The 27863-nt window shown below is 44.1% G+C and overlaps 2 protein-coding genes across 3 annotated transcripts in view; both read left to right on the top strand.

Annotated features, from left to right (window-relative positions):
• The window catches only part of stxbp4 (syntaxin binding protein 4), a 40370-nt gene extending 36617 nt beyond the window's left edge, over positions 1–3753 (top strand). The window contains exons 21-22 of the mRNA XM_071462735.1: positions 2968–3025; positions 3300–3753. Coding sequence (XP_071318836.1) covers positions 2968–3025; positions 3300–3453 — 212 coding nt within the window. The 3' untranslated portion in view covers positions 3454–3753. The remainder of the gene's footprint in view (positions 1–2967; positions 3026–3299) is intronic.
• A 7678-nt stretch (positions 3754–11431) lies between these two features.
• hlfb (HLF transcription factor, PAR bZIP family member b) lies at positions 11432–23881 on the top strand. Of its 2 annotated transcripts, none has more exons than XM_071462486.1 (4): positions 11432–11758; positions 16137–16502; positions 21866–22080; positions 23491–23881. In XM_071462486.1, exons 1-4 carry the CDS (start codon positions 11626–11628, stop codon positions 23707–23709), a joined length of 933 nt encoding a protein of 310 aa, XP_071318587.1. In that variant the 5' UTR covers positions 11432–11625; the 3' UTR covers positions 23710–23881. The 2 variants fall into 2 exon arrangements, with proteins under 2 accessions (XP_071318587.1, XP_071318588.1); XM_071462487.1 differs by having other exon boundaries at positions 11439–11758; positions 23494–23881.
• The last annotated feature ends 3982 nt before the right edge of the window (positions 23882–27863 follow it).

Raw genomic sequence — 27863 nt, 5'->3', positions numbered from 1 at the left:
AAATAAAAATAGAATCAGTCTGAAAACATCTGTGCCACACTGTGTGTGTGTGTGTGTGTGTGTGTGTGTGTGTGTGTGTGTGTGGCTGACAGTCGTTCACACACACAGTGGGGTTCGTCTGTGCAGCAGTCATTACCGCCAGTCTTTGCGTCTCTGTTGCCATGGCGACTCCACCGGACTAAACTGATGACTGTGTCCCGGAGCTGCAGTGTCTGGATCATTAGAGCAGATCTGCATCATAACCAACACCTACACCAGATTCAAGCAGCCGGTGGAAAATGGTTTATTGGTGTTTGAGATTATTGGTGTGTTCCTTTAAACCTAAACCAGTTGTAAATCCGTCATTATTCAGACTCACAGTCGTTGACGTTAAAGAGAAGAACTCCTTGTTGAACTGAGTTTAACTGCAGGTCGTCAGAGGTCGTTAAAAATGAAAAGTCTTTCACATTATTAACCCTTTAAACCTGCACAACAGCCTCCAGACCCTGGTAATGATCAGACCATCCATAAACACATAGAAATCCTCAGGTCTGAGGGAAACTGAGGGCCTTACAGGGTACAACCAGCCCCCCCATGTAAACTCAATAGGTCTTGTTTACAGCACAAGTTCCTTGAGATCCCTCGTCTCTGTCTGGGAGACAAATAGAGGAAAACTAGTGATTTATACATTTGAGTCGAGGAGTTTCAGCAGATGCACAGACTCTGCTGATATAAGACTCTTTGTCCATGTTGGTCTTAAACTCACTGTTGAGTAACGATGCTTCAGTTAAATAAGGAAAGTCTCTGTGGGCTTGAACGTGTTTCTCCCTGGAGATGGTTTCCTGCAGTCGTGGTCTCTGAGCTGCAGAAACAGATTCAATCTGTCATGTGGTTGTTCTGAAGTGACCTAAACCACCACATCACTAACAAGCCTCAGTCAGACAGAACTCAACAGGAACATCTCTGAGGCAGGAACCGACGAGTGTCGTTACTCTGAGGAAATTAACACAAACCACAGAAAAAATCTGTCTGTTACAAACAAGCAACATATTCTGGGACCTAAAGACGAGCAGCAGCAAAATCCACCAGGAGGGTTAGAGTCCACAGACCACCTGCAAACCAGCTTAAGATAAGATAAGATAAGATAAGATAAGATGGCCTTTATTAGTCCCACAGTGGGGAAATTCACAGTGTTACAGGAACAAAGTGGCACAGAACAGGAAATCTGCAGAAACTGCAATAACAGATATTTAGAGATATAAATAATAACAATATAATAATGTACTAAATATATAAATACAAAAGATTACATATTTACAACAACAAGAAAGGATTTTCACTTTGCGTCACCGGCTGTTCCCGCCCGTCACAAAGTGTGGCTCCTGTTGCCTAGCAACCGGGACGACACATACCTTTTTTTTAAACAAAAACTTGAGGTTTTCAGGTCCTTGGTTTTAACAGTTGTACTGTTACTGTTGAACTGAGCGGAAACTCAACACTGACATTAACAGCTGATCCTCAGACTCTGTGTCTGTGCTGTTAGTGACGCAATGAATCTTGGGATATGTTGGTCCATGAAGGATCCACTGGTTGGAGCCTTCGTTACCCAGGAAACAGAGGACACACGTCTCGGCCACATTTCAAACAGCCTCTGAAATCGGACGGTCCTGAACTGTGACGCAGTCTGTGAGAGATGAACTAATCTGAATGTGTCTCACAAACCCAACCTCAGCTCAGTTCTCTGAAGGTATGAGCTTTAAAATCTCAAAATCTCCTGTCTTCATTTAAATATCACCAGAAATAAACCCCTTGAGTTTTCAGGCCTTTTCCGTGACTGAGAAGCTGATGTAAAGATTCCAGGTTTTCCAGGAACCCAGGGTGCTGTGAGCGACCTGGTCGTCACAATACGTTTTATCTTCCTCTCTGACAGACGTGTTTTCAGCACCTGTCACCTCGCCCCCCCCCTCACTCCTCCTGTCAACACTCAGACTGGCAGGGTGAAACCCGGCCTGTGAAACGTATCGCAGAGCTTCACACTTTGTATTCACAGCTACACAAAGCGGCTGCGCAGCTCGGATCGGATGTCTTTGTTCCTGCGGTGAGAACCACATTGTCGTCTCCGTGTACATACATGAAGATTAACGTGATGAGCAGAGCACATGGGAGCGTTCAGCTTCCTGCAGGAGGTGAATCACAGGTTCAAGAGCAGGAAGAAGTCCCACTGACCACAGCTCAGCCATACAGATCCATTTACAGCTGCAGCTCTACTGCATCCTGAAGACAGACCTTCATTAGTTATAAAACACAATCAGACAATCTTCACTTTAAAAAAAAAAAATGTTCCGGCTTTTGTCGTCTTCTTTGCTTCCTGATAAAGTCTTGACCAGCAGACAGCAGCTGTGCCTCAGTGAATGTCAGATTCACAGTTTCTGAACGTTACAGAAATGGTCGGACACAGACAGAAGGTCCAGTGACAGGTTTTCAAACCGACAGCATCACAGCAGGTTAACGAACTATCTGCACTGAAGACCTGGGCGGATGGATACACTGTAAAAGAGTGCTAGCACACACTGTAAAACCACAGTGCCATTCTTACATTTATAGCAGATTCAGGTTCTTCACAGGAGTTAAACATGAACATGATGCAGAATGCCATAACATGTGATGTGTCACCAATCATGTCAAACCCCTCATGGCCCCCGGTCACCGATATAGACCCCCCCACAATCCCTCTTTTCTCTGAACATGTGAAATGTTTGGTTTCAGTTTACGAGCTGTTGTCCAGGGGGCAGCATCTGAAACTTGGCCCCTGTTGTTCACTGAAACAGGGTCAAGAGACTTTTTGTCTTCCAGCTCGTACAGTAAGTGGAGAGATCAGTGTGGAAAAGTACAGTAAAATCCCACAGTGACGGGCGGTGGTGTGACATCCATCGGGGGGGGGGGGGCGTCCTCTCAGTGGTTTGATGATTGTCTTCTCCCCCCCTGCAGGTCTTCCTTACGGCTGGGAGGAGGCCTACACTGCAGACGGAGTGAAATACTACATCAAGTAAGAGGAATCAGACATTTTCTGACAGGTCCAGAGATCAACCTGTCAGCAGCTCTGAGGCAGAGCAGCACTAAATGTCCACGAGATATTGAGGCTGTAAAGAACACGAGGAGGCAGACACAGGGATGTTATCCGCTGGTTTGTCAAAGTGTTGGTCAGGCAGTTAACTGGGGGCCACATGGAGCCTGGAGGGAACCCCCACCCCACCTCAGGGGTGGAGAACCTGTCTTGTTGCTGATGAACTCAGTGTCTTGTGTTTTCTGACCTGTGACAGTCACATGACCCAGACGACATCATGGAGCCTCCCTGTGACCAGCAGCAGCATCACGGGGCCTCCTTCACCTCCGGAGACCTCGGAGCTGGAGGCAGAGCGGGACGGAGAGGCCACGGACCGGAGACCCAGCCCGTCCATAGAGACAGAGATGTAGACGGATGAAGACCTGCAGCGACTCTCCCTCCTGTAAAACATGATCCATCCATCTCCCACTGTCACATCCTCCATCAAAGTAACTTCAGGAAAAGTGAATTGAACCTGTTTAACCCACCTGTAGTAACCAGGACTCATTCAGTTCTCATTAGTGGTTAACAAATGTCCTAAATAGTTCAAACTAGTAAACAACCACATAGACAGGAAGTAATGTGAGGTTCAGTGTGTTGTCTGTGAAATGTCTTTTAAATCCTCTGAATGAATAAAAATGACAGTAACAACAAAAAGAAGACGCTGTGTATCTGTCCTGGTAATTTCATGACCCTGAAACTGTCTTTAGTTCCCTGCAGTGACAGATCTTCGGGGGGGGGGGGGCTGTGCTCTGGTGTCTCCAGCTGATGTGATGCATTTTCTGAATGAAGCATTAAATTCACCATCTAAGAGCAGGACCGTCACACCTCAGTCGGTCCGTGCTTCAGGTGACAGACGCCGCGGTGAAAGTCGGCGACAGATGGTGGTTTAGGATGAATCCAGTGTGAACTGTATTAAACCAGACCAGGATCTGTCTCCACCCTGAACCACAAGCTGTGAGAGTCTGAACAGAATAAAACAGTTTAATAAAAAGAAACAAAGAATAACTCCTGTCGACTACACAAATCAATACAATTAATGTTGTGACTATTTGACAAACTCAAAGTCGTGTTGTCACAAAAACATTTGTGTCCATAGATTAAGTTTCATGACTGTTTCTCGTTGTGCTGTGAGAGTGTTGGGCTTTGACTGATATCTCACTGTAAATAGTGCTGGAGGCAGTTTTCAGCCCCAACAACCTTCACCACTGAGACCAACACCAACTCAGATCCTGGGGGGGACAAAAACACGATTCTGAAATTACACCTTAGTAGACCTACAGATGGATGTTCTGAGAAATGTGTTACAGTGAACCCAGAGGGAAGAAAGTCTGTTTGAGACTCGTGCATCTGTTGTATTCAGGCTCAAACATTTTGTCCTTCAGTGCGTCTGGACGCTTGGTCATTACGTCTCTGCTGCAGCCCTGCCCCGTCTCCTGTCTTTGTCCGTCCTCTGTTCCCAGCCTGGACTCACGCTGTCGACAACCTCAGGCTGGTACACACAGCGGTGTGTGTTTTTATTCCCAGCGACAGGAAGGCTTTCTCCGTGGATGAAGCTATTCTAAGAGGGTCTGCATTCCCGGCTCTGGATTGTTCTTAAGGGCCACAATGGAGCCTGAAGTTTGCTGCCACAAGCTTGTCCAAACTAACAAGGCGTGTTTTTCTTGTCTGCAGCAGCTCAGGGGTCGAAGGACTGAGAGTAAACATGTCAGGGATCATCTGACAGGGAGATAAGAGAAAGACCACGGAGCAGCTTCAGCTTTAAACCACAGCTGCAGTAACATGGTATTTATGACGTGGTATGAACCCAAAGTATAACTTCTTTATTAGATCAAGTTAAGACTAACCATAACCCTAACCTTCAAAATAAAAGTGCTACAAAAGCAAAAACTGATCTACTTGAATCTGATGAATAATAAATCTGGTCCATTTTAAAGAGGTAAATATTTTATCAGTGTAAAAACAGTATAAATGAAATATAACATTTTTAATCTATATTTATACACATGGTGGTAATCTGTGATCTCACTGGTTCTGAAAGTCAATCAGTGTAAATCTTTTCATGACTTTTTACTGGAGGTTAAATATTTTGCTCTTTACCAGATTAAGCCACATGTTGTTTATTATAATAAATATTTATAAAAAATATGCATTTATATAAACTCTTCCTGTGTTCGGATGTTCATAAACATCTGCATCAAAACACAACCATGGTGATTTTTACAGAATTCTCTGAATCTTAACCAAACGTAGAGCAAACCTGCATCAACGCTGCGTGAACCATGACTCGAGTCTGACTCACTGAGATTTAGTAGAATTCATGTTAATACAGTGCAGCGTGTTCAAGGATTATGACACTTTATGTCAAGTAGCTTACACCTACAACAGTCCAGAAACACAGTTGCAGAGCTGCACAGCCCAGCGGCTCTGCTGTGGCCTGTGGGGTTGTGTGTTGCTGAAGTTGTATCAGTGTAACTCGGTGCATCGGGTCAGTCCATCCAGACTAGACTGAGGATCAGCTGTCCCCACCCCTCCCCTCGTATTTCACTACACACAACGCTACACATTCATACATCCACTCACTAACAGCACTGATCTACTGACTGGACAGTTTTCCTTCGTCTGTCATTAAGAGCTGCGTCGTGACACTTGTGTTATGAGATAAAGTGAGTTCTAAATGGCCACATGATCCACAAACACATCATTGCTTAGCAACACTATAATAATAATAATAATAATAATAATAATAATAATAATAATAAACTTTATTTACATATCACTTTTCATACAGAGTGCTTTGACAAATTTTAAAAAGACAGGGAGTTCAAACAGGGAAATCATTAAAATACAGAAAAAACAGTTAAGAAAAAAAATATAATAAAACAAAATAAAAGACTTGAGCTAATTAAAAGCTAAATTGCACAGGTATGTTTTCAGTCATTGTTTAAAAATGTCCACCTCTAGTATTTCTTGGCAGGTGCTTAATGGGTGAGGGCCCCCTCCTCAGTTTTATTTTGGGGGACATTCAGAATATTTAGTCCTGCTCTCGTGGAGGGACATGAAACGACAGAGAGTCAGTGATGTAACACTGAAACCTGTACCTGTTGAATCAGTACCTGGATCTGTCCAATCAAACCTGAGTTTGAGAGCTTCAGTCCAGTGTTAGAAAGTGTGGAAGAGAAACTGAATTAAATCCCTGTAAGGTTTTGCTGACTGTTTGCGTGTCCTCACAAGTCGTACTGTACCACACACTGTGTTATTATTGGACTGCAACATGTGTTATGTCATAGAGGTAGATCGATGCAGAAACAACTCTCTCTCAGTCTTTCCATTTCATGAGGGACTTTAAATGGATTCCTCTCTGTTTCGTTCTGTTGCTGACGTCTGTCTTCAGCAGGAACAACATAAAAGTCTGTAATAATGAGATTATTTTACTGTTGAGCTTCTGGTGAAGAGGTCATCGAGGGAATCATTTATTAAGTGCCGGTGTGTCGTTTTGGTTGTTTTGGAGTGTGTGAATATGTTTGCGTGTTGGTGTGTGTGTTGGTGTGTGCTGTGAATGGTGGTATTTATAGCATGTGTGCGAGGGCTGGAGGTGGAAGGGTCGAGCCAATATTCCTCCTGCCGGGGGCTCTGAGTATTGATTTCCCTTCTTGCTAGCAAGTGCAGCTATAAATATCTGCTGCGCTTGGAAACACTAATAAAATCACACACACACACACACACACACACACACACACACAGACACCTGAACACAAACTTGAGTGCACGCATCTTTTGGACCATATTTGCAGTTATGACTTTGTGACATTTCTGATGGAGCAACAACTTGTCGACCTCTTGTTGAGCGACTGATACATTGGTAAATAAAAACTCTGTGGAGCCAGAGAGATCAAGTCTTTCCCCCAAACTAATAGTTTTTGAGGAAATGTAGATGTAAATATACTGTATGTGCAAACATAAAAAAATATTTTACCCTGAAATTACATTTTTAACTGTGGGAGGGTTATATCTTGAAGAACAAGACATTGTATTCACAGCAGATATTGTTGCAGGTTTTTATATATATATCATCTAAAGATACAAACAGGGTTTGATGGCACAAACTAACCGGTTGACCTCTCAGGACCTTCTGAGCTACATGAGCTAAACCAAACAACAACAACAATAAATGCTAACTTCAGAAGAGCTGAATTAACTGTAACACAGAAAATATGTAGATCCTAGTTCAGGTGAGCTACATCAGCTCTCACAGAAGATACAACTCAATGTGTAATGAAAATGAGCTTTTATCCATATTTGGTGCAATAATTTTATTGTTCATTATCCCTGCTAAATAAAATGAGCTACACTAGCTCTTCTGAAGAAAAGAGTTTGATATGGGGCTGAGCTTCATCAGTTTTAGATGCTGACATTAGAGGAGCTGAAGCAGCTCTCACACAGAAATGGATATGGAGAGATGAGGAGAAGAAGTTCAAAGAGGAGGAGATGAGGAAGCAAGAGGAGAGGAGACAAGAGAAGGAGTAAAGAAAAGAGGAGAAAACGAGAGGAGATAAGAGAAGGAAAGATGTGTCAGTTCAGATGAGCTACATCAGCTTTCACACAGAGAGTTTGTAGCTATGGAGCTCAGATTTATTTTATTTTTATTGTTCTTTAACAGGGATAATCCACAACACGTCTGTGGCACCAGATACGATGACTTAGTAACATAAAAACAGTTCTGATGAATTCAAACTTTGCACTTTCAGAGCATTTATCAGCTTCATGATAATTAATCCAAGGTCAGACTCTCTACATCATCTTTACTCTTTATTTTGTTTTGTGGATCTGAAGCCACGATGCTCCAGAACTATGAAGTTATTTTTTTAAAGACACGGTGACGCTGAAGAGGGATGTCTCCTGACACGTACCAGGCTCTGTGCATTTCCACTGCAGATACTTCTGTAACCTAAAATCTAGGTGCCCCTCCTTCCAACAGAGGAGAGTCTTCAGTTCAGCGGAGCCGCCCTCCTCATCAGTACCAAAAATCATGGAATCATACTTTTTACTAAACACGAGGTTGAGAAACTGTCTTCTGTTTTAAATAAAGCATCATTATCATTATGACTCATTATCTTCACATTGTTCAGATTAAGAATCAGGATTATTGTCTTGATGGAAAACTGATGAGTATTTATAGATCATCAGAGGCTTCACAGCAGGTATTGGATCATCTGTTCATGTACGTGTGTTCCTGCTGTTGCTCGTGTCTGAACAGTTTACAACCAAATCAGCGGAGAAGTTACGCAATCTATAAAGCCTCTTTTCCTTCATTCAACCTGGAGAATTCAAAGGTCACAGACAGCATCAACAACTCTGCCAGGACTGGATTAGAAAGCTCAACCCAAACAGATCACAGTTAGTCGGTTATTGGCCTGCTTAACAATGTCACTGATGATGAGTTTAACTGAAAACCCCAAATTACTCTGGTTGCCTCTTTTACTTAAGTTCTTTGAGACAAGAGGTTTCATTAAGTGCGTTGTTTTTTACAACTAATAATAAGTCTTGGCTCAGAGGTGAGTCTTAAGAGGTAGCGGGAGGTCAACTCTCTGACTGAGCTCATTCAGGCCAGCTTTGGTTATGTAAATCATAATTTCAGCCGTGTAATGGTATAAGACCATTGTAGGCACGATGCTTACACTGGGATTACATGTCACTGTTTACACTGCGCTGGAAAAAACTGACCCACAAAACAAGGGCTTCTGTGTAATTGTAGTCCTGTGTTATGGACTCTCTAGATGACCTCCTCAGCATGAATTAGAGCGGAGGAAAATCCAGTTTACGCTCCTGGAAGCTTCATAGCAGGTTCTTTGTGACACAGATGATACAACAAGAAAACCAATCGTGAACCCTTGCACGTTCATTCACAACAAACACTGATTAGCATTTTTGTTACATTAACAAAATAAAGCAGGTGGGTGTTGGTTCCTTTTTTTAGGTTGGTGATGTCAGTCTGTCAATCCAACCAGAAATATCTCAACAATCATTATTTAAATCATAAAACTATGAAATCACTGGTGGTGACAGACTTCATGCCACTGTCTGATTTCCAGCCCTGAAAATAAATATTTTGTTCCAGAGAAATGGCTTTTTTGTGCCTTCCCAGCTCCTGTAGCAGCTCGACTTCCTTCTCTCTTATTATTATTATTATTATTATCATTATCATTAACACTGTTATTACAAAGACAGTGTTAGAACAGACATCAGCCCCAGCTCTGGAGATCAGCTCTTGGGGCTGGGACATGAAGTTTAGGTGGTGGGTGTCCTGATGGTGTGCTGGGGTGTGATGCTGCTTGTTAGGGGCGGGACTTGACGCACATCATATGACACATCGTGACGCTGTGGTGGTGGTGAGAGCTTATTCGCTCAGACAAAGACAATATCAGAGGATAATAAAAACAAAGGTAAACAATGTTAAAAACCTCGAAGATCTGTGGGAATCTGCATAGCCATGTTATAAATTCCCTGTAGGTACAGCTTGAGGACACTTTCCATACAAATATCTGTGTACAGGTGTGATCATTGTGCACTGGGACAGATACTTAAGTCTTCAGGTAAGGACAGCGGTGGTTTAGCAGTGGAGTGTGTTAAAGGGATGAGTCATGGTGGTGTTTGGCCCAGTCCACTCTGAAGCAGCGGAGCAGGCGTGTCTAAGCCCTGTCCTACTTTCCTCTCAGACAAAGGTCGTCACAACATCACTGTGCTTTAGTAACCACTGTTGCTAAGGAAGTTTAATGAGAGTGAGGCTGATAGGGATTTGTGGAGGCTGCCAAGGACTCCGTCTCTTCCATCCAGTGTCACATACTGCAGGCTGTCCAGGCTCTGCAGACTGAGGCTGAGCCACTTCAGTTAATTGGCCTCAGCTCATGTTTTTGTTTGTGCACAGAGAAATGTCTGATTTAAAGTATGAAGTCATTAAAACACAGTTTGTATTGCACCCAGAGGTTAGACTGTATATGAGCCAGTCAATAATAAGCACACTGTGACTTTTTAATGGACCTTTATGGTGTTTTTATCGGCTTCTGTTGTTCTTTGTGACATCTACTATATTTCTATGATATTCAACTGTTTTAAAATAAAATGTACATATAATATTCTATGTCATTTTTCTAAAATATTTATATGACATTATTTTATTTCTCCTCTATATTGAGAGGTTTGTACACGTCACTATCACACATATAGAGTCTCCTCTCCTCTCCTCCTCTCCATTCCTCTCCTTTCCTCCTCTCCTCTCCTCTCCTCCTCTCCATTCCTCTCCTTTCCTCCTCTCCTCTCCTCCTCTCCTCTCCTCCTCTCTCTTCCTCTCCTCTCCTCTCCTCTCCTCCTCTCTCCTCCTCTCCTCTCCTCCTTTCCTCCTCTCCTCTCCTCCTCTCTCCTCCTCTCCTCTCCTCCTTTCCTCCTCTCCTCTCCTCTCCTCCTCTCTCTTCCTCTCCTCTCCTCTCCTCCTTTCCTCCTCTCCTCTCCTCCTCCTTTGCTGGATTTGTTTTTCTCTTGCTGTGGAGCACATGAGATTCAATGTGACCAGGCTGCAGGGGGGAGAGGAGGAGGAGGAGGGGGAGGAGAGGTGGAAATGGAGGCCTCTCATTGGACATAAGTAGGTCAAGCCAGCCCACTCATGTGACCCAGCATTCCTCTCTGCAGTGTGTGTGTGTGTGTTAATATGTTAAAATAAAATAAAAATTATGAATGGATTCTTCAGAAAATAAACTTTCATCATGTAACTTCACAAACTGAGGTTAAAGTTCAACACACTGATATTCTGACAATGAGGAAATAACAGAATTAATTCATATTGATATTGTTTTTGTAGTTTAAAATTATTTGAAGAATTTCTCCATCATCTGTAGGAGTCAGGGTTTTATTAACTGTAACCAAACCTAACCAAGAGTTTCAGTTGCCTGACCCTAACCACAGCCAGGCGATTCACAGGGTCCTGAACCGGAGCCACTCCATGATGCGATGCTGATGTGTGCAGATGTTGAAGACAGGGAGAATTTTAAAAGCACTGGTCTTCATCAACCCTTTGACCAACGCAGAGCTGAAGGTGAGGACAGCTCAGCAGAGGACAGATGAGTCTCTGACTGGGTGGAGCAGGGTGTTCCTAATAAACTGACCACAATGTTCAAACAATAACAACAATAATAATGAGCATATTTTGCATGAATCACATATTATGCTGCATACAGTTGGTCTGTCGGCTGATTTGAAGAGGAGGCGCTGGCAGGGAGGGGGGGGGGGGGGGGGGGGGTAAAGAGGCGGGTGTGTGGCTCTCGGTGTGACGTCAGCAGCCCTCCGGTGATCGGTGTGTCCGGTCAGCCGCCGCCGCGCCCGCAGCTCATCCCGCGCCGACCCGCGTCTGAACTCTGCGGCTTCCTCCCTGTCCTCCTCTCGGTCTCATGTAGCTGCAGCAGCGGCTCATTCTCCTCCGTTTCTTTTTACGCGCATTTTTGTTTCTTTCTCTTTTTTTGTTTCTGCGGTTTTTCCGGATCCTCGGTTTCCAAATGCAAGGAGGCGTTCTGGAGAAAATGTCCCGACTCCCCATCCCGCTGAGTCCAGGCTTCCTCCCGCCGGCCACGCACGGAGTGCTCAAGTCTCTGCTGGAGAACCCGATGAAGCTGCCGCTGCATCATGAAGGTGAGGTGTCCTCTGTCTCTGTGTCCTCTGTCTCTGTGTCCTCTGTCTCTGTGTGCTCTGTCTCTGTGTCCTCTGTCTCTGTGTCCTCTGTCTATGTGTGTCCTCTGTCTCTGTGTCCTCTGTCTCTGTGTGCTCTGTCTCTGTGTCCTCTGTCTCTGTGTCCTCTGTCTCTGTGTGCTCTGTCTCTGTGTGTCCTCTGTCTCTGTGTCCTCTGTCTATGTGTGTCCTCTGTCTCTGTGTCCTCTGTCTCTGTGTGCTCTGTCTCTGTGTCCTCTGTCTGTCTCTGTGTCCTCTGTCTCTGTGTGCTCTGTCTCTGTGTCCTCTGTCTCTGTGTGCTCTGTCTCTGTGTGTCCTCTGTCTCTGTGTGCTCTGTCTCTGTGTGTCCTCTGTCTCTGTGTCCTCTGTCTCTGTGTGCTCTGTCTCTGTGTCCTCTGTCTCTGTGTCCTCTGTCTATGTGTGTCCTCTGTCTCTGTGTCCTCTGTCTCTGTGTGCTCTGTCTCTGTGTCCTCTGTCTCTGTGTCCTCTGTCTGTCTCTGTGTCCTCTGTCTCTGTGTCCTCTGTCTCTGTGTGTCCTCTGTCTCTGTGTCCTCTGTCTCTGTGTGCTCTGTCTCTGTGTGTCCTCTGTCTCTGTGTCCTCTGTCTCTGTGTGCTCTGTCTCTGTGTGTCCTCTGTCTCTGTGTCCTCTGTCTCTGTGTCCTCTGTCTGTCTCTGTGTCCTCTGTCTCTGTGTGCTCTGTCTCTGTGTCCTCTGTCTCTGTGTCCTCTGTCTCTGTGTGTCCTCTGTCTCTGTGTGCTCTGTCTCTGTGTCCTCTGTCTCTGTGTGCTCTGTCTGTGTCCTCTGTCTCTGTGTCCTCTGTCTGTCTCTGTGTCCTCTGTCTCTGTGTCCTCTGTCTGTCTCTGTGTCCTCTGTCTCTGTGTCCTCTGTCTCTGTGTGCTCTGTCTCTGTGTCCTCTGTCTCTGTGTGCTCTGTCTCTGTGTGTCCTCTGTCTCTGTGTGTCCTCTGTCTCTGTGTGCTCTGTCTCTGTGTCCTCTGTCTCTCTGTGTCCTCTGTCTCTGTGTCCTCTGTCTCTGTGTCCTCTGTCTGTCTCTGTGTGCTCTGTCTCTGTGTGTCCTCTGTCTCTGTGTCCTCTGTCTCTGTGTGCTCTGTCTCTGTGTCCTCTGTCTCTGTGTCCTCTGTCTGTCTCTGTGTCCTCTGTCTCTGTGTCCTCTGTCTGTCTCTGTGTCCTCTGTCTCTGTGTCCTCTGTCTCTGTGTCCTCTGTCTCTGTGTGTCCTCTGTCTCTGTGTGCTCTGTCTATGTGTGTCCTCTGTCTCTGTGTCCTCTGTCTATGTGTGTCCTCTGTCTCTGTGTCCTCTGTCTCTGTGTGCTCTGTCTATGTGTGTCCTCTGTCTCTGTGTCCTCTGTCTCTGTGTGCTCTGTCTCTGTGTCCTCTGTCTGTGTGTCCTCTGTCTCTGTGTGTCCTCTGTCTCTGTGTGCTCTGTCTCTGTGTGCTCTGTCTCTGTGTCCTCTGTCTCTGCATGTCCTCTGTCTCTGTGTGTGCTCTGTCTATGTGTGTCCTCTGTCTCTGTGTCCTCTGTCTCTGTGTGCTCTGTCTCTGTGTGTCCTCTGTCTCTGTGTCCTCTGTCTCTGTGTGTCCTCTGTCTCTGTGTGCTCTGTCTCTGTGTCCTCTGTCTCTGTGTGTCCTCTGTCTCTGTGTGCTCTGTCTGTGTGTCCTCTGTCTCTGTGTGTCCTCTGTCTCTGTGTGCTCTGTCTGTGTGTGTCCTCTGTCTCTGTGTGTGCTCTGTCTGTGTGTCCTCTGTCTGTGTGTCCTCTGTCTGTGTGTCCTCTGTCTCTGTGTGTCCTCTGTCTCTGTGTGCTCTGTCTCTGTGTCCTCTGTCTCTGTGTGTCCTCTGTCTCTGTGTGTGCTCTGTCTCTGTGTCCTCTGTCTCTGTGTGTCCTCTGTCTCTGTGTGCTCTGTCTCTGTGTCCTCTGTCTCTGTGTGTCCTCTGTCTCTGTGTGTGCTCTGTCTCTGTGTCCTCTGTCTCTGTGTGTCCTCTGTCTCTGTGTGTGCTCTGTCTCTGTGTCCTCTGTCTCTGTGTGTCCTCTGTCTCTGTGTGTGCTCTGTCTCTGTGTCCTCTGTCTCTGTGTGTCCTCTGTCTCTGTGTGTGCTCTGTCTCTGTGTGTCCTCTGTCTCTGTGTCCTCTGTCTCTGTGTGTCCGGTCCTGTCTGTGAGGCTCAGGCGCTCCGGGCTCGTCTGGACCGTGTCCGGCTGCACCGCTGACCTGAGCAGCGTCTATCCGCACTTTCAACAAGTCCTCAGGCTTCAGGCTGTGCAGCTGCGGGGTCCTGGAGGCTGCAGTGACAGTGTGGAGCTGTGAACTCTGAGTCTGAGCTCCAGGCAGAAACTTCTCACACAAACAGGGAGTTCAGAGAGACCAGAGCTGTCAGCTTCCTGCCTGAAAAAGGCTCCTGAGCAGCGGGAATGTTGGACAAATTAACGGCCTCCTGAGGAACACACAGTCTTTATTTCCATGATTTCCATAAGTCATGTAATTATATCTGACATTACTGTTTGAACATGTAGTTTGTTAAATGTGTTTGTCAAACACATCAGAGCTGCAGACAGGATTTTAATCCTCAGGTCATAAATGTAAATCCCCCCCAGCAAAACCCCTCCCACCCAGTTTGGCTAAGAACCAACCAAACTCTGTATTATTTTCAGAGTATTTTTTAGAAAACATCACAAATATACTATCAAACTGTTCAGTTATATTTTTATCTCCTTTAATTATCCTCTAAATCTTGTTCGGCTTCAAGTAACATTTATTTTTCTCATCATTTTGTCTGAAAATGTTTGTTAATTAATCATCCTGTCTGAGAAAAGTCAGAAAATAGTGACAAACCTCCATCACCTTGTGTTCAACTCAAAGATATGTGATATATCATCACATAAGACAAAGACAAGCAGAAAATATTCACATTGCACAAGATTTTTTGATGATTATGCTTAAAAGTGCTATAATGATGAATCAATTATCAAAATGGTTTCAGACTTGGATTCTGTTTTTTGAGTCACTGATTATTTCACCAGTTGTATTATTTTTTGTTTGTTTTAGTTTAAATCAGCCTTTAACACTCAACATGTGGAACATATGTTTTAACAGTGGAGTGTAAACCGTTCTTCTCTTCAATAAACAAGACAGAAATATGGGGACGTGACCTGGTCAAGCAGAACAACATCCATCAGGGTTGTAGCCTGGATTTATTCACAGTACGGCCCCTGAAGGCTTTTTAGTCCAGGAGTCAATAAATCCTCTGGTTATCATGTTTAGAAATCAGCAGGAGGATTACATGACCCTCTTTAGCAGTGGGTCCCAACCTTTCTGGCTGGTGAGCCTGTAAAATGAAATTTAATGTCAACTTCAGGTGTGGAAATGAGTTGTCCTCATTTTGACTTGAGGGATTTGTCCTTCTCTGGTAGTTTAATTTTTAAGGATTCTTAGACGCATGAAGGGATGAAAGTGTCCAAAAAATTAAACAAATGAAACATAATTTTCCCTCAAATTGTCCTGTGACCTTTCACACTCATCAAACGAGTCTGTTTCCTACACTTCTAACATTTCAGTCGTAGAAATAAACCATCTGTCAGCCCCAGAAATCCCTGATTATTGGTAATGAGAAATCTGTCAGGTGTCATGAAAACACTCTTAATCAATAATCCTGCATGTTGAGAACTGTATGGATTCCTGTGGGAGAGATCCATCTGTCTGTGGAGAGGTCAGAGGTCAGCTGGAGCTGATAGAGGTCCAGAGTTTTGGTCAAGGACACTCCTCACTGCTCCTGGACACGTTGTCAATAAGGAGCCATGGAGGTTGTGTTGTTATTGAAGTTTAAGGTTCTGTAAAGTTACATGTATCTACAGGCTGATGTCAAGTCTTTGCTTTTTTGTTCTTGGTCTAAACAGAAATCACAAGTGGTTTTGGTGGCTCGTCATCCTGTGAGGTTACAGATAGTTGGAAACTCCTTAATAACACAGATTAAGTTTCCCCATAGTTCAAATGGTTCCCACTGTCTGTCTGTTTAAACCCTTCAGTCCTCTTGAAGGACACAGAGGAGACCAACATCGTTCGACTTTAATAGCAACTTAAATTTCCTCATACTCACCTGAAGCATGGAAACATCTTTGTGTTCACTGAGCTGAAGTGTTTGTGCAGAAGTTTTCAGAGGTTAATTTACTCATGAAAGATGCTCTGTGGTGCTTTCTGTGTTTCTGTGAATCCTCGTCTATAGAAATATTCCCCCAACTTTTAACACATTAAACAGTGTATTGATAACACTGATAAACTGTAGTTGTAGTTTTGTTTTTTGGTTTGTACTGAGCTCTCCCCTCCGTCCTGTCAGCTTTCACCAAGGAGCAGGAGAAGGAGAAGAACCTGGAGGAGGAGCACAGCACCCCCCAGTCAGCCTTCCTGGGGCCCACACTGTGGGACAAGACCCTGCCCTACGACGGAGATACCTTCCAGCTGGAGTACATGGACCTGGAAGAGTTCCTGTCTGAGAACGGCATCCCCTCCAGCCCCTCACACCACCACCACCACCACCACGACCAGCACCAACCACACACTCCGTCACGCCAGCCGCCGATCATGCCCTCAGCCCCACCCACGCCGGCACCCTCGGTGATGGACCTCAGCAACCACGCCTCCACCTCTGTAAACACGAGCGTCGTCTCCCCGAATTGCCTGCACAGCAGCCCGGCAAGAGCAGGTAACAACACAAACATTCACCACCTGAGGTGTAGAGACTCGACAGCGCAGGGAACCTGCCTGTAAACCATGCTGCTGGGTTTTTGACATTTTCTACTGTTGTGAGCAAATATTGTTTTACACTAATTTTTATAGATTATAAAGAGAGTGTGACCAGCTGTTCAGTGTCCACGTGACCACGGTTATTTTGTAGGTAAAGACGAGGCAGCTTGTCATCAGCACAGTAGTGACAGGAAACTGAGAAATTGCCCAGAATGACCATGTACGAGGTAATGACCCTGGTCAGCCTGCTCAGTTTTATCTGCAGATAAAGCAGAGTGTCATCAGCATAGTGACGATAGTTTAGCACTTTTGATTTAATGGTCGAAGAGGAGGCAGAAAATAACAGATTCAGCCACCAGATCACCAGTTTCCTCTTTGCTGCCCGTCGTCTCGAGCTGGAAACAAAATGAAAAATGTTTGTCTCCTTGATGAGGAGCTGCAGCTGCAGTAGGAGGACAGCCTCTTAGCTCCTTTGTCCTCTTGAGTGATTAGTAGTGATGGATGAGCAGAAAACAGTCAGTCAGGAGGCGTTCAGGGCCGCAGGGAGGGATTTGGTCTTTGTTTAGAGAAATCACTCAGCTGAGTGTTGAAGTCACTCACGTGACCGACTCTTTGATCGGACACCGGGGAGGACGAACCTGTTGAAGTGAGTCTGAGATGAAACGATTTCTTGGTTGGAATTAACTGGACATTAGTTACCAGTTACAGCAGAACGCTGAGTGTGGCTGCAGCTACACACCACTGAAGTCATGTTTCCAACCTCCCCAGAGGTTTTACACTAAATTAGAAAACATTTGGGCCAAAAACCCTCAGAAATAAACAGGGACTATAGTTAGAGCCACAGCTTCATATAATGTACAGGTAAACCATAATGTATTGAGTGTCTGATACTGAGAGCTGATATTGAAGGTCAACTTATTCTTTAGAAGGATTGTTCCTGCATGAAAACAAGAGATAGAAGTTTTGAAAGATGCACATAACTAAAATGAACCATTTCATGACACTGGTCTGGAACAACAGGAAGCTTCTGGCTGCTGATTTAACTGCCACTACTAAAAGACGCTTAATGACTTTATGGACTTCATGCAGCGACTAAAATCTTCTCGATTCTAGACTATTTTAGTAAAGCTTTTTTTTTAAACTGCTGCTCGCAGTCAGACAAAATTTAACCAAAAAGATTTTGTGGGAACATCTTTATTTACCTCAGTGAGACGTATCATGGAAGGACTGCTCCAGCATCCTCAAACTAATGCACTGAAACCCAGGCCTCACATACTCGGTGGCTGTGATGGGGGATGTGTGGGGGGGACCTGTCCTGAAGTCCTGGCTCCGGCCCTGACTGTCAGGTGACTGAATCAATAAATCTTCAGCTTCCTGCCCGGAGGCCGACGTGTCCACCAACATGGAATTCTGGGAATGTGTATTTGAAATATCCTGCGACCAAATCACAGAGAAGTCGACCTCAAACAACTCGAGTGAGACAAGTGTCAGGTTCAACACCTCAACAGATGTGTGTGTGTGTGTGTGTGTGTGTGTGTGTGTGTGTGTGTGTGCATGCTTGTGTGTGTGCGTGTGCGTGTGTGTATCTGTGCTAGTGTGTGTGTGTGAAGGTGAGAGCTTCCGCTTCTTTTTACTCTCTCCGTGATCCACATGTTTATAGAGAAAGAAAACAAGTGGTCCTCACAGCGTGCACAGACATGTGACTGGACTCGCTGGTGTGTGTGTGTGTGTGTGTGTGTGTGTGTGAGAGAGGGAGGGAGTGTGTGTCTGTGCACGCGTGCCTGTCCCTGTGTGAGATCAGTGTTTTAAGAACATAGTGTTCTCTGCAGAAGTAGGCCATGTGACTCGACTGTGTGTGTGTGTGTGTGTGTGTGTGTGTGTGTGTGTGTGTGTGTGTGTTTGTGTGTGTGTGAGAGAGTGTGTGTGTGCCTGTCCCTGCATGAGATCAGTGTTTTAAGAACATAGTGTTCTCTGCAAAAGTAGGTCAGGGGGCGGCAACCCTCATATCCACACACACACACACACACACACACAAGTTTCCAAGTCTGTATTTACATTCAAATCAACTAATAATCCTGTCACACACACACACACACACACACACACACACACACACAGTATGAGTCAGTCTGGGAGACTCCTCCTGGCTCAGAGTTCAGGTCTGGAGGATCACAGCAGGTTTGTTCTCAGAATCAGCTGATGTGTTTTTAAAGGTCGATGCTGATGTTCTGATCACCTCCTCACGTGTGCTCACACATGAAAACAATACATTTCTATCAGACACAACTTTCCCACTAAAACGTCATATTGCTCTCCTCTCCTTCTCATACTGGACTGTGATTGGCTCCAAACTAGCTGTGACATCATGAATCCTGCAGGTACATCCAGGTGTTGAGATTTAAGGTGCGCTCAGAGAAACTTTAACTTTCATTTATAGAACAGAAACTCTGAACTGAATCAGATCCCAGTCAGGACTTGAACAGATTATTGTCCATGTGGAGGCAGCAGAACAACCTGAAAACCACCTGATGAATCCAGATCCAGTATTTCTGCTCTATCAGCTCCGGGTTTGGTCTCCACCGCCTCCAGAGGGAGCTGTGATTCCTTTAACAATCTCTACAACGTTTTGAGAACAGATCACAAACTGTTATTGTGAAAGGTCCTGCAGATCTGGTCATATTTATATCTATATTATAAATTTTGCTGATTAATTTTTTTCATGTTTGATGCATTAACATTAACTCTTGAACTCTAAATAATGTTAAGTGAAGAAAGTTAAATAATTTTCCACTGACTTTGCTGTGAAGGATGTAAATATTTCCTATAACTCTGCATCAAATCCTAGTTTCACTCCAGCAGCGGCTGTGACGTCTAAATATAGCCCAGTAATCTATGGCATAATCTGGCATATTTGTTTTCCCACATGGCCCCGTGACTGATAAGGAGGCAGGAACAACCAGGGTTACTCCGGATTCACCAGATGAGGAACAACAAACTGACTGAGAGAGAGAGAGACAAACATCCACATCCTGCTCGTTAGGTGGAGTCACTGCAGAACCTGAACTGCTTCCTCTTCCTGTCCTGAAGTGAAAACCACTTCTGACCTGCAAAACCTGCAGTTTAGAATCTGTAGACTCAAAGCCTCGAAAGTGACTTTTTAAATCAGTGTCTCTGCTGTTTTAGTTTTATAATCCCAAACTATTCTTTTAGCTCCTGATTTGCAGGTATGATCTAGTTTTATTCCCGCCTGCCTTTTACAGTTCCCCAGTTTCATTTACTCGCTAAAATCTCTCTGTGACAGTCCAAGTATGGAAGTCCTGAAGGCAAGTGAAAAAAAAGTTTTTCTAGTACTAATTTCAAAAAAAGTTTTTTTATTTTAACAGGTAAAAACATGAGACAAATGAACCTTACAAAAGCAAACACCTCAAAATCTTGATGAGATTTTTTTTGTTCACTTGTTCCTCTGGGCTTCCGTAGAGAGAAGACAGGAGCTGATCAGATCATAACATGAGCTCACAGTATTCGAGGAGACTTCAGCGGCCTGAAAAGCCTGAAGTGGTCCAGGAACATCAGGTGGTCCAACCTGCTGCTGCTCTCCTGGGATCAGCTGCTGCACAGACGAGCTACAGGGTCACTGTGTCTGGAAACATCAGGAACTACGACCCAGCAGCTCACACACGGCGAACGTGCTCATGTTGCACACGCACCCTCACATGCACGTGTCAGGATGTCTCTCAGCGTCACGTTTGAGGCAGCGAGGCACATCATGTGCTGCTGCGCAGCTCCCACCTGCTCACACAGCAGCGCTGCGTTCGAGTCCGTCACAGCGTACAGCACAGAGCAGCTGGTGTGTAGTTCACTGACATCAGCTCACAGGATTTCTGGGGCTTTTTCAAACCCGTCGCTTGTTGAGTAAATTAGTGCAAAACAAGCAGGAACTGCACAAACAAAAAAAGCGTGATGAACGTTTCCTTCACTGTCACACGGCTCTGCACTGTGTCCAAGCAGGAGACACTACCGTCAGTTCAGTGACTCCGGTCCAGGAGAAATTATTTACAGTTGTCAATGAATTTGCAAAGGTCCGTTAATACTGTTTAGATAACTAGTTTTATTGTATTATTACAGTCTAATGTTCAGTTTACTGTCATACATGAAGAAGCAGCTGATGTTCCAAAGCTTTACTTATAAATAATGATCAATAATAATAATTGAATAGTTGTTGCAGCTCAAGTTTAAAGTGTCAGTGGTGAAATTGATTTTTGTTTTCTGTACAAACCCGAACCCCTCACCTGGTCTGACCTTAATCCTAAAACCACATTGGAACCTTCAAACAGGCCTTTGAAGCTCACACACACACACACACACACACACACACACACACACACTCCTCCATGAGCTGCAGGCGTTTGGTTAGTTTCCTGATGATTTGGGACGAGGTGGAGCAGAGTCACGTCTTCATGGTTGAACAGTGAACACCGTTCCTGAAGCTGCTCGGTCACTTCTCCGACCTGCAGACCAGGGTTTGATGGTTTCTGTGTGGTAGCAGGTGGAACTTCAGGTCTGTTACCACCTGGTGGCTGCAGCTCGACACTGCAGCCTCAGAGGACGATCGATTACTGAAGGATCAATACTTTAGAGTCATAACCTCTAAAAATAAATACAGATAAATTCTTTCAAAATGTGACTTATTTACTAAAATAAATAAAATGTTTCCCTCTTGATTGATTATCATTTTCAACAATAGTCCATAATAATAATGATTAATTATAATTAATAATGCTTTAGTTGGGATGTCTTATATGGTGATATGCTGGTAATTATTTTATTTTTAAATTAATGTCCTGACTTTGAGCCTGTTCTCTGTTTAATTTCTTTTTTTTTAACTGATTCCATGTGTCTCTAAAGTTAAATGATTTTATTTGTGGGTTATGACTTAAATGTATAAATGATATCAAAATTTTTCATACACACTGAGCTTGATAATCAGTGGCTGTGTTTCGATTTTTCTTCCTCCATAAGTTTTACTGTTACTGAATATCAGCAGCTCAGAAACGACTTCAGTGAGTCAGCCTGCAGCCTAAACCTTCATCAGCTGCAGCTAGACAGTTTTTTATGGTTTTATGAGGTCAGACTTTGAACGCAGACATTCTGCAGTGACAGGAGGATTATCTCTTTGTGGAATATGTCTCGTTAGGACACCGTGACCTCTGATATCCGCCCTCCTGAGTTATTGTTTGACATCTGATCTTTTTTCTTCTCGTTTCTTGGCTTTAACTTCCAGTGATGTCTCTGACACGCTCTGTTTGTCTCCATTTCCTCCAGGCCTCCCAAACTCCAGAAACACTCCCAGCCCCATCGACCCAGACTCCATCCAGGTTCCTGTTGGGTACGAGCCCGACCCGGCAGACCTGGCTCTGTCCAGCGTGCCGGGGCAGGAGATCTTCGACCCTCGCAAACGCAAGTTCTCGGCCGAGGAGCTGAAACCACAGCCGATGATCAAGAAAGCTCGTAAGGTCTTCATCCCCGACGACCTGAAGGTAATTTGGAGCCGGTTCTGAAGGGGAAGGTGGTTCAAAGCTGCCGGAGCTTTCTGATTTCCTGTCTGTATTTTCAGAACCTTGAAAACTTTAGTTAAAGTATAGACGTGTAGTATAGACAGTACCATACTGTACCAAAATACTACGCTGCACTGAGGTTCTTCAACTCGTCCTCTGGTGTGGAGTTTTGAATCTGACCATTACTGCTGATTACAGTTGACTCGGCTTAAACCAGCACAGCAGGCTGGGATGGAACGACCAGGTGGAGAGGTGGATTCGTTGTCTTTTTGTTCATCTGTCCGTCAGCAGCCTCTGCTCTCCTATTGGCTGCTTCCAGCCCCGAGGGGGCGTGTCCTCCTGGTTTAAGAGGCTTATACAGGACTGAATGAGGGAGTGCTGCTGGTCACTGTGAGGTTGAGCCGAGAGGATTTAGCTTTTAATTTGTTCAAATAAAAAGTGGATCTGTGTGTGGCTGCGCTCCAGTGATGAGCGGCTGGAAGCAGCTGTGCAGAGACGCTGAGGCTCTGATACTCAGGGACACGAGAAGCTGGACGGGTTCAATGTTTGACCACTAGGAGGCAGAAACACTGAGTTCTCACTTATTTCATTTTTCTTTTTAAATATCCATATCAAGCTAAAGAAATTAGAGATTACATTCAATGTACTGCTGCATTATTAATGCACTGACCTTATATATATATAAAATGAATAATGTTATTTCCATTTTTACAACAAAGTGCACTATCTGTGGAGGATTATAAGTGTCATGAAAATAGTAATGAAGTATTTCATTAATTAATAACTAATTGTCCAAAAGAGCTTGTTACACACTACAGTTATTTGTAAATCATTCGTTCAGAAACTGAAATGTAATTCAGTTTGTGAATCCAGCTCCTTATTTATCCTTTCAATTTAAAATAGATTTTAAAATATCATTATTTATTAATGAATTCATAAATGTATTTTTAAATTATTGATTGTTGTTGATTATTGTTGTTTTTGTAAACTTCTTTTTTAATTTGAACTATTTATTGAGGATTAATTCAAAACTAAAATGATGCATTATTTAATCTACTTATTTAAAGATTAATACATTGATTTGTAAGTTAATTTACTGATGCTTATCTTTAGGGGGCAATTTGTTGTTGTTACTTTTTTATTTTATTTTACTGTTTTTTATTTTACATATTGTATGCAGTTATATTTATTCTAAGTTATTTTGTATTTTATGCCTTGTTGTTACTGTCTGTTGCTATTTCATTTCCTTCACTGGTTAATGTCTTTGAAAGGCCCCTTTTTACTGAATGTAATGACTGAAGCTCAGATGTCTCTGTTCTCTCCTCTGTTTGTGTTTCTTTGAAGTAATCCCCTTTTTTCACGTCTCCTCTCTCCTCCTTTGCGTATTTTGAGCAGGATGACAAATACTGGGCCAGGCGCAGGAAGAACAACTTGGCAGCCAAGCGGTCCCGGGACGCGCGGCGGCTCAAAGAGAACCAGATCGCCATCCGAGCCGGCTTCCTGGAGAAGGAGAACTCGGCTCTGAGGCAGGAGGTGGCCGACCTGAGGAAAGAGCTTGGACGCACCAAGAACATCCTGGCCAAGTACGAGGCACAGCACGGGCCGCTGTGAGGACACACACACAGAAATATACACATACATGTCAACACACACACACACACAAACACACACACACTCAGAGTCATGACCCCACCCTCTCCTGACCTTTCACCTCTCCTCCACAAACACAAACCTGATGACTCGACTCGTGGCAGGTCAAAGGTTAAGATTTAAAAAAAAAAAACATTTCAAAGTGACCATTGGGGTGGGGGGGTTTGGGGTTGGGGGGGTTGTGGGAGTGGGGGGGGGATGTACCACGGACCAATGAGATAATTGAATCTTTTAAATGCAAAATCACATCAATACAAACAAGGAGAAAAGTCTGATGTCACTTTACAGGAATATTTCCTCCGATGGTCCGTCTCTCAACACCTCCCCCCTCTGTCTGCAGCTCCCAGCTCATTGGTTCCTACTGAGGACATGAATCTTTAAAAACGCCTCAAAAACACGTTTAATTTTTAAAACCCTTTAACTTTGAACAGGAAGAAATAGAGCATCTGCTGGGGACTATTTTCAGCAGTGGATTAATCCAGATTTAGTGAGCCTGGTGGTTTGAGTCAAAACAAGCTACAGTCTGTCTGTTCATGGCGATGAAGCCTTTCACATCTTCATAATGTTCCTGGCTTCCCTCCTAACATTTGTCATCTGTTTCCATGGCAACAGTCACCCAGCAGCCAATCCTGGGTGGCAGCAGTTGCCTGCTGTGAATCAGGCCCAGTTTTCCAAGTTACTACACTCACACACACACACACACACACACACACCTGTGAGGCCCTGTGAACTGTCCTCATGGACTCCTCCTTCCCTCGCCCCCCCACAAACACTGAACTGTCACCCCATCACCTGACGTCTGACCTTTCCCGGTGCACGCTGACGCCACCTGACATGTACCGATGCCTCGCTCTCTGCCGACCCGTCACAGACTCCGCCCCTTGCAGGTGTGTCCCCGCCATGCACCTGTTGACATGTACATACCTGCCTTCGTTCTGCTCCCAACAACTCTGTATATGAATGTGTACCGACTCCTGCTCGTCTCCTATTGGCCAATCAGCATCTGTTCCCTCGTTTAATTTTTTTTCTATCGGGCGGATCTCGTCTTTCTGGGGCCCTGAGCAGTGTTTTCATGGATATTTATAAAGAGTGCAAATATATAAAAAATACTCAGACACGTTAGATATCATGACTTTAAGATATACAAACTGATTTTGATGTAATGCCAAGAAAAATTTATAGCAAACATAAAATGTTATTTTTTATTTTTTATAAATATATCCCCCAAAATGTGTTTGTTATAATCCCCAGAGTTTCTGTAACAACATCAGGGAGCATGTCTTTAAATGTTTTAAGTAAAATGAGGAGAGGAACCCAAAGAGCGCCAATATGTTCAGTTTGTTTTTAGGGCCCCCGGTGACCACGTCGTCATCAGACCTGCAGCTGGGCTCAGACTGCAGCTCTTGTGGTTGTTGGTTAATGTGGCGTTCTCCCTTTAGTTCAGTATCTTCTGTCACTGATTGAACGCCCTCCACCTCTACTGTAGCCACCTGTTTACCTGTCTGTCTGTCTGTCTCTGTGTTTGTGTTTGTGATGCTGAGCCTGAGACTCTGCTCGAGCTCGATGCCAGAACATACAGTTATTTTACAGATTTACTTTTCATCATAAAAAAACTGTGTTTACTGCACAACAGTGGATTGTAGCTGGTGAAATCAAATCTACAGAGTTGTACCTATGAAGACTTTTCAGATAAATTAAACACATCAGGTTTTATTTCAGATTGAATTCTAACATTTCAGACGGACTCACATGAGCTGATACTTTCATATGATCTCGTGTGATCGAGATGATTCCTGCACAATGTTTCATGCCAACATGATTATAATGTTGTATGTAAACAAGAGCAGGACAGTAATTTGTGCAAACAGGTAAAATATCATCATCATTTTTACAAGAGAGTAACTTGTGTAAACATCATAATGCAAGTACAAGATAATAACGTGTCTGCACCAGATACGATCTCTTGTCAGCTTGATTGTGTAGGACAATAATGATGCGTCCACAGAGTCTGTCCAGTAGGACGGGGACGGCTGTGATGAGCAGGCGTCGGGCAGCATCACAGCCGTACGGCAGCGTTACGACAGTGTTACACAGGCAGAGCAGAGAGAGATGTTCTTCTGTTTCCTCCACAAACCAACATCTGTGTTGTTTAATGAATCGAAGCCACTTTGACAAAGTGTCAACTGTTTCTTCAGTAAAACCTGAGTCACCACGATACAGCAAAGAAAAAAACGTGATTACATGAGAGAAAAACCAGGTTTTTTTGTTGTGAGTGTTTTGAAAAGTTTTCTATAAGTTCACACAGTGGTACCAACTCTTCAGAGAGAGTTTAAATATTCACCTGTTTGTTTTATTCACTATAGAAACCAAACTTCAGTGCAATAGATGGTTCTTCACGGCTTTGGCATGAACTTTGTTTTGAGTTTTCTGTGTCGTACTTCAGTACGCCCCCCGGTGGCCGAGGGAGACATGAATGTATATGAATCAGTGCGTTGAGTGAGTGGTGTTGTCTGATACTGTGGAACCACTTTAGTACTCTTTACTACAGACCAAAAGAAACAGTATATAAAGGATATATTGATATATAAAGGTTTTATTGTTTATACAGAGCTATTCTTCTTGTTTTTGTACAGTCTGTTTTCCTACATAGATATTTCCTGTGTATTTTGGAAAAGGTTACATAAATATAAGCAGTATATGACACATATTAACAGAAATATATTCAGAAATATTACCAAAACGTGCCCCACCGGTCGGGGCGATGCATGGGCATTAAAATCCTCTGAGGTCTGTTTTGTGTCTGATCTTTTCCCCCATTTGTAGTTGAAATACCTCAAACCTCCCCTCCCCCCTCCCCTCTCCCACCTGCGGCACACACCTGTGCAGGTGCCACATCAGCTGATTCAGTTCTTGGGTTGCTTCTTCACCAGGTGCTCAGCTGCTCCTCTGAACTCTCAGCGAGGTCGCCTACGTGTAGATGCGTATGTGTGTATAGTTTGACGGCAGAGGAATGTTTTCACCCAACCTGAAGCACTTACGTTTCTTTTTCTTCTTCACTTGTTCCTTTTGGTTCGGTGTGATTTATCTCTGCTCTCCTGCAGCCTGGTGTTCAGTTCTCTCTGCTCCTTCAGAGCCTCTGCAGCTCTGTGACGTTCGATTCTGTGTTCAAAGATATTTTTCCTATATTTGTCCTTGATTATGTTTCTCATGATCAAAATTATATCGAATAAATAAAAGTTAAAATCCAGTTTGTCTCTGTCGCTTTTTTTCTTGTCTGAAGCAGAAAACAAGTGAAGAAAAGGAAAAAATAAATACTTAATAAATGTAAATTTAATTCATAAAATATTTATTCATGTGCAGATTTACTGAGGTTCCATTAATTAAAGGTCTCATGTTTTACGCTTCTCCTGTGGTTTATCTGAAGTGTTGATCTCCATCAGAAGATATATTTGTGGTTTAAGAACCAAAAAGCATCTCAGTGTAGTTTTACATCTCCTCTCTCAGGCTTCTCTCTGGAGCTCTAGTAACAACAGGTCAGTCAGCCAATCAGAGGAGAGGATCTGAGCCTCTTTTCTGATGGATGAACACCAGGGGGCAGCAGCTCCACAACAGCTGAGCAGCAGCAGGACGACACAGTGAAGTAAGTTACCGTCAGTGCTGTGGAAAATAAAATCAAACACCTGAAATGTTGTTTCACTGTGTGAGTTGTGATCACTGAAGGTGTCTCATCTCCCCACCAGGTGTCCTCAGAGTGTCCTGTTGTTTGTGAGTCCCCTGACTCTGTTTCCCCCTGCATACCTGTCCCACACCTGTCCCACCCCTGTCCCTTGTTCCTTCATCAGCCTCACCTCAGTACTGTATAAACCACCCACTGTCCCTCTGCCTCTGTCAGATCAACACTGTGGTGATTCTGACTCTTCTCACACAGGTTTGGTCTTTTCAGTCCAGGCCTTTATTCACATTTTCATAATGAATGAATGAAACACAAACTTCCACAGATGCTGAAGCTACCGGACTGAAACAGGAGAATAGTATAAATATAGACTTGTTTATCAGGGTTTCACTTCAGACCCTGGAACATTGTGCTCGGTGCTGTGGGTTCAAATAATGTCCAA

Source organism: Trachinotus anak, unplaced genomic scaffold, assembly GCF_046630095.1.
Source record: "Trachinotus anak isolate AG129_WGS33_773 ecotype Australia unplaced genomic scaffold, CSIRO_AGI_Tana_v1 ptg000025l, whole genome shotgun sequence".
NCBI lineage: Eukaryota > Metazoa > Chordata > Actinopteri > Carangiformes > Carangidae > Trachinotus > Trachinotus anak.
Note: the sequence above shows the minus strand (reverse complement) of the source record. Positions and strands in the feature narration are given on the sequence as shown.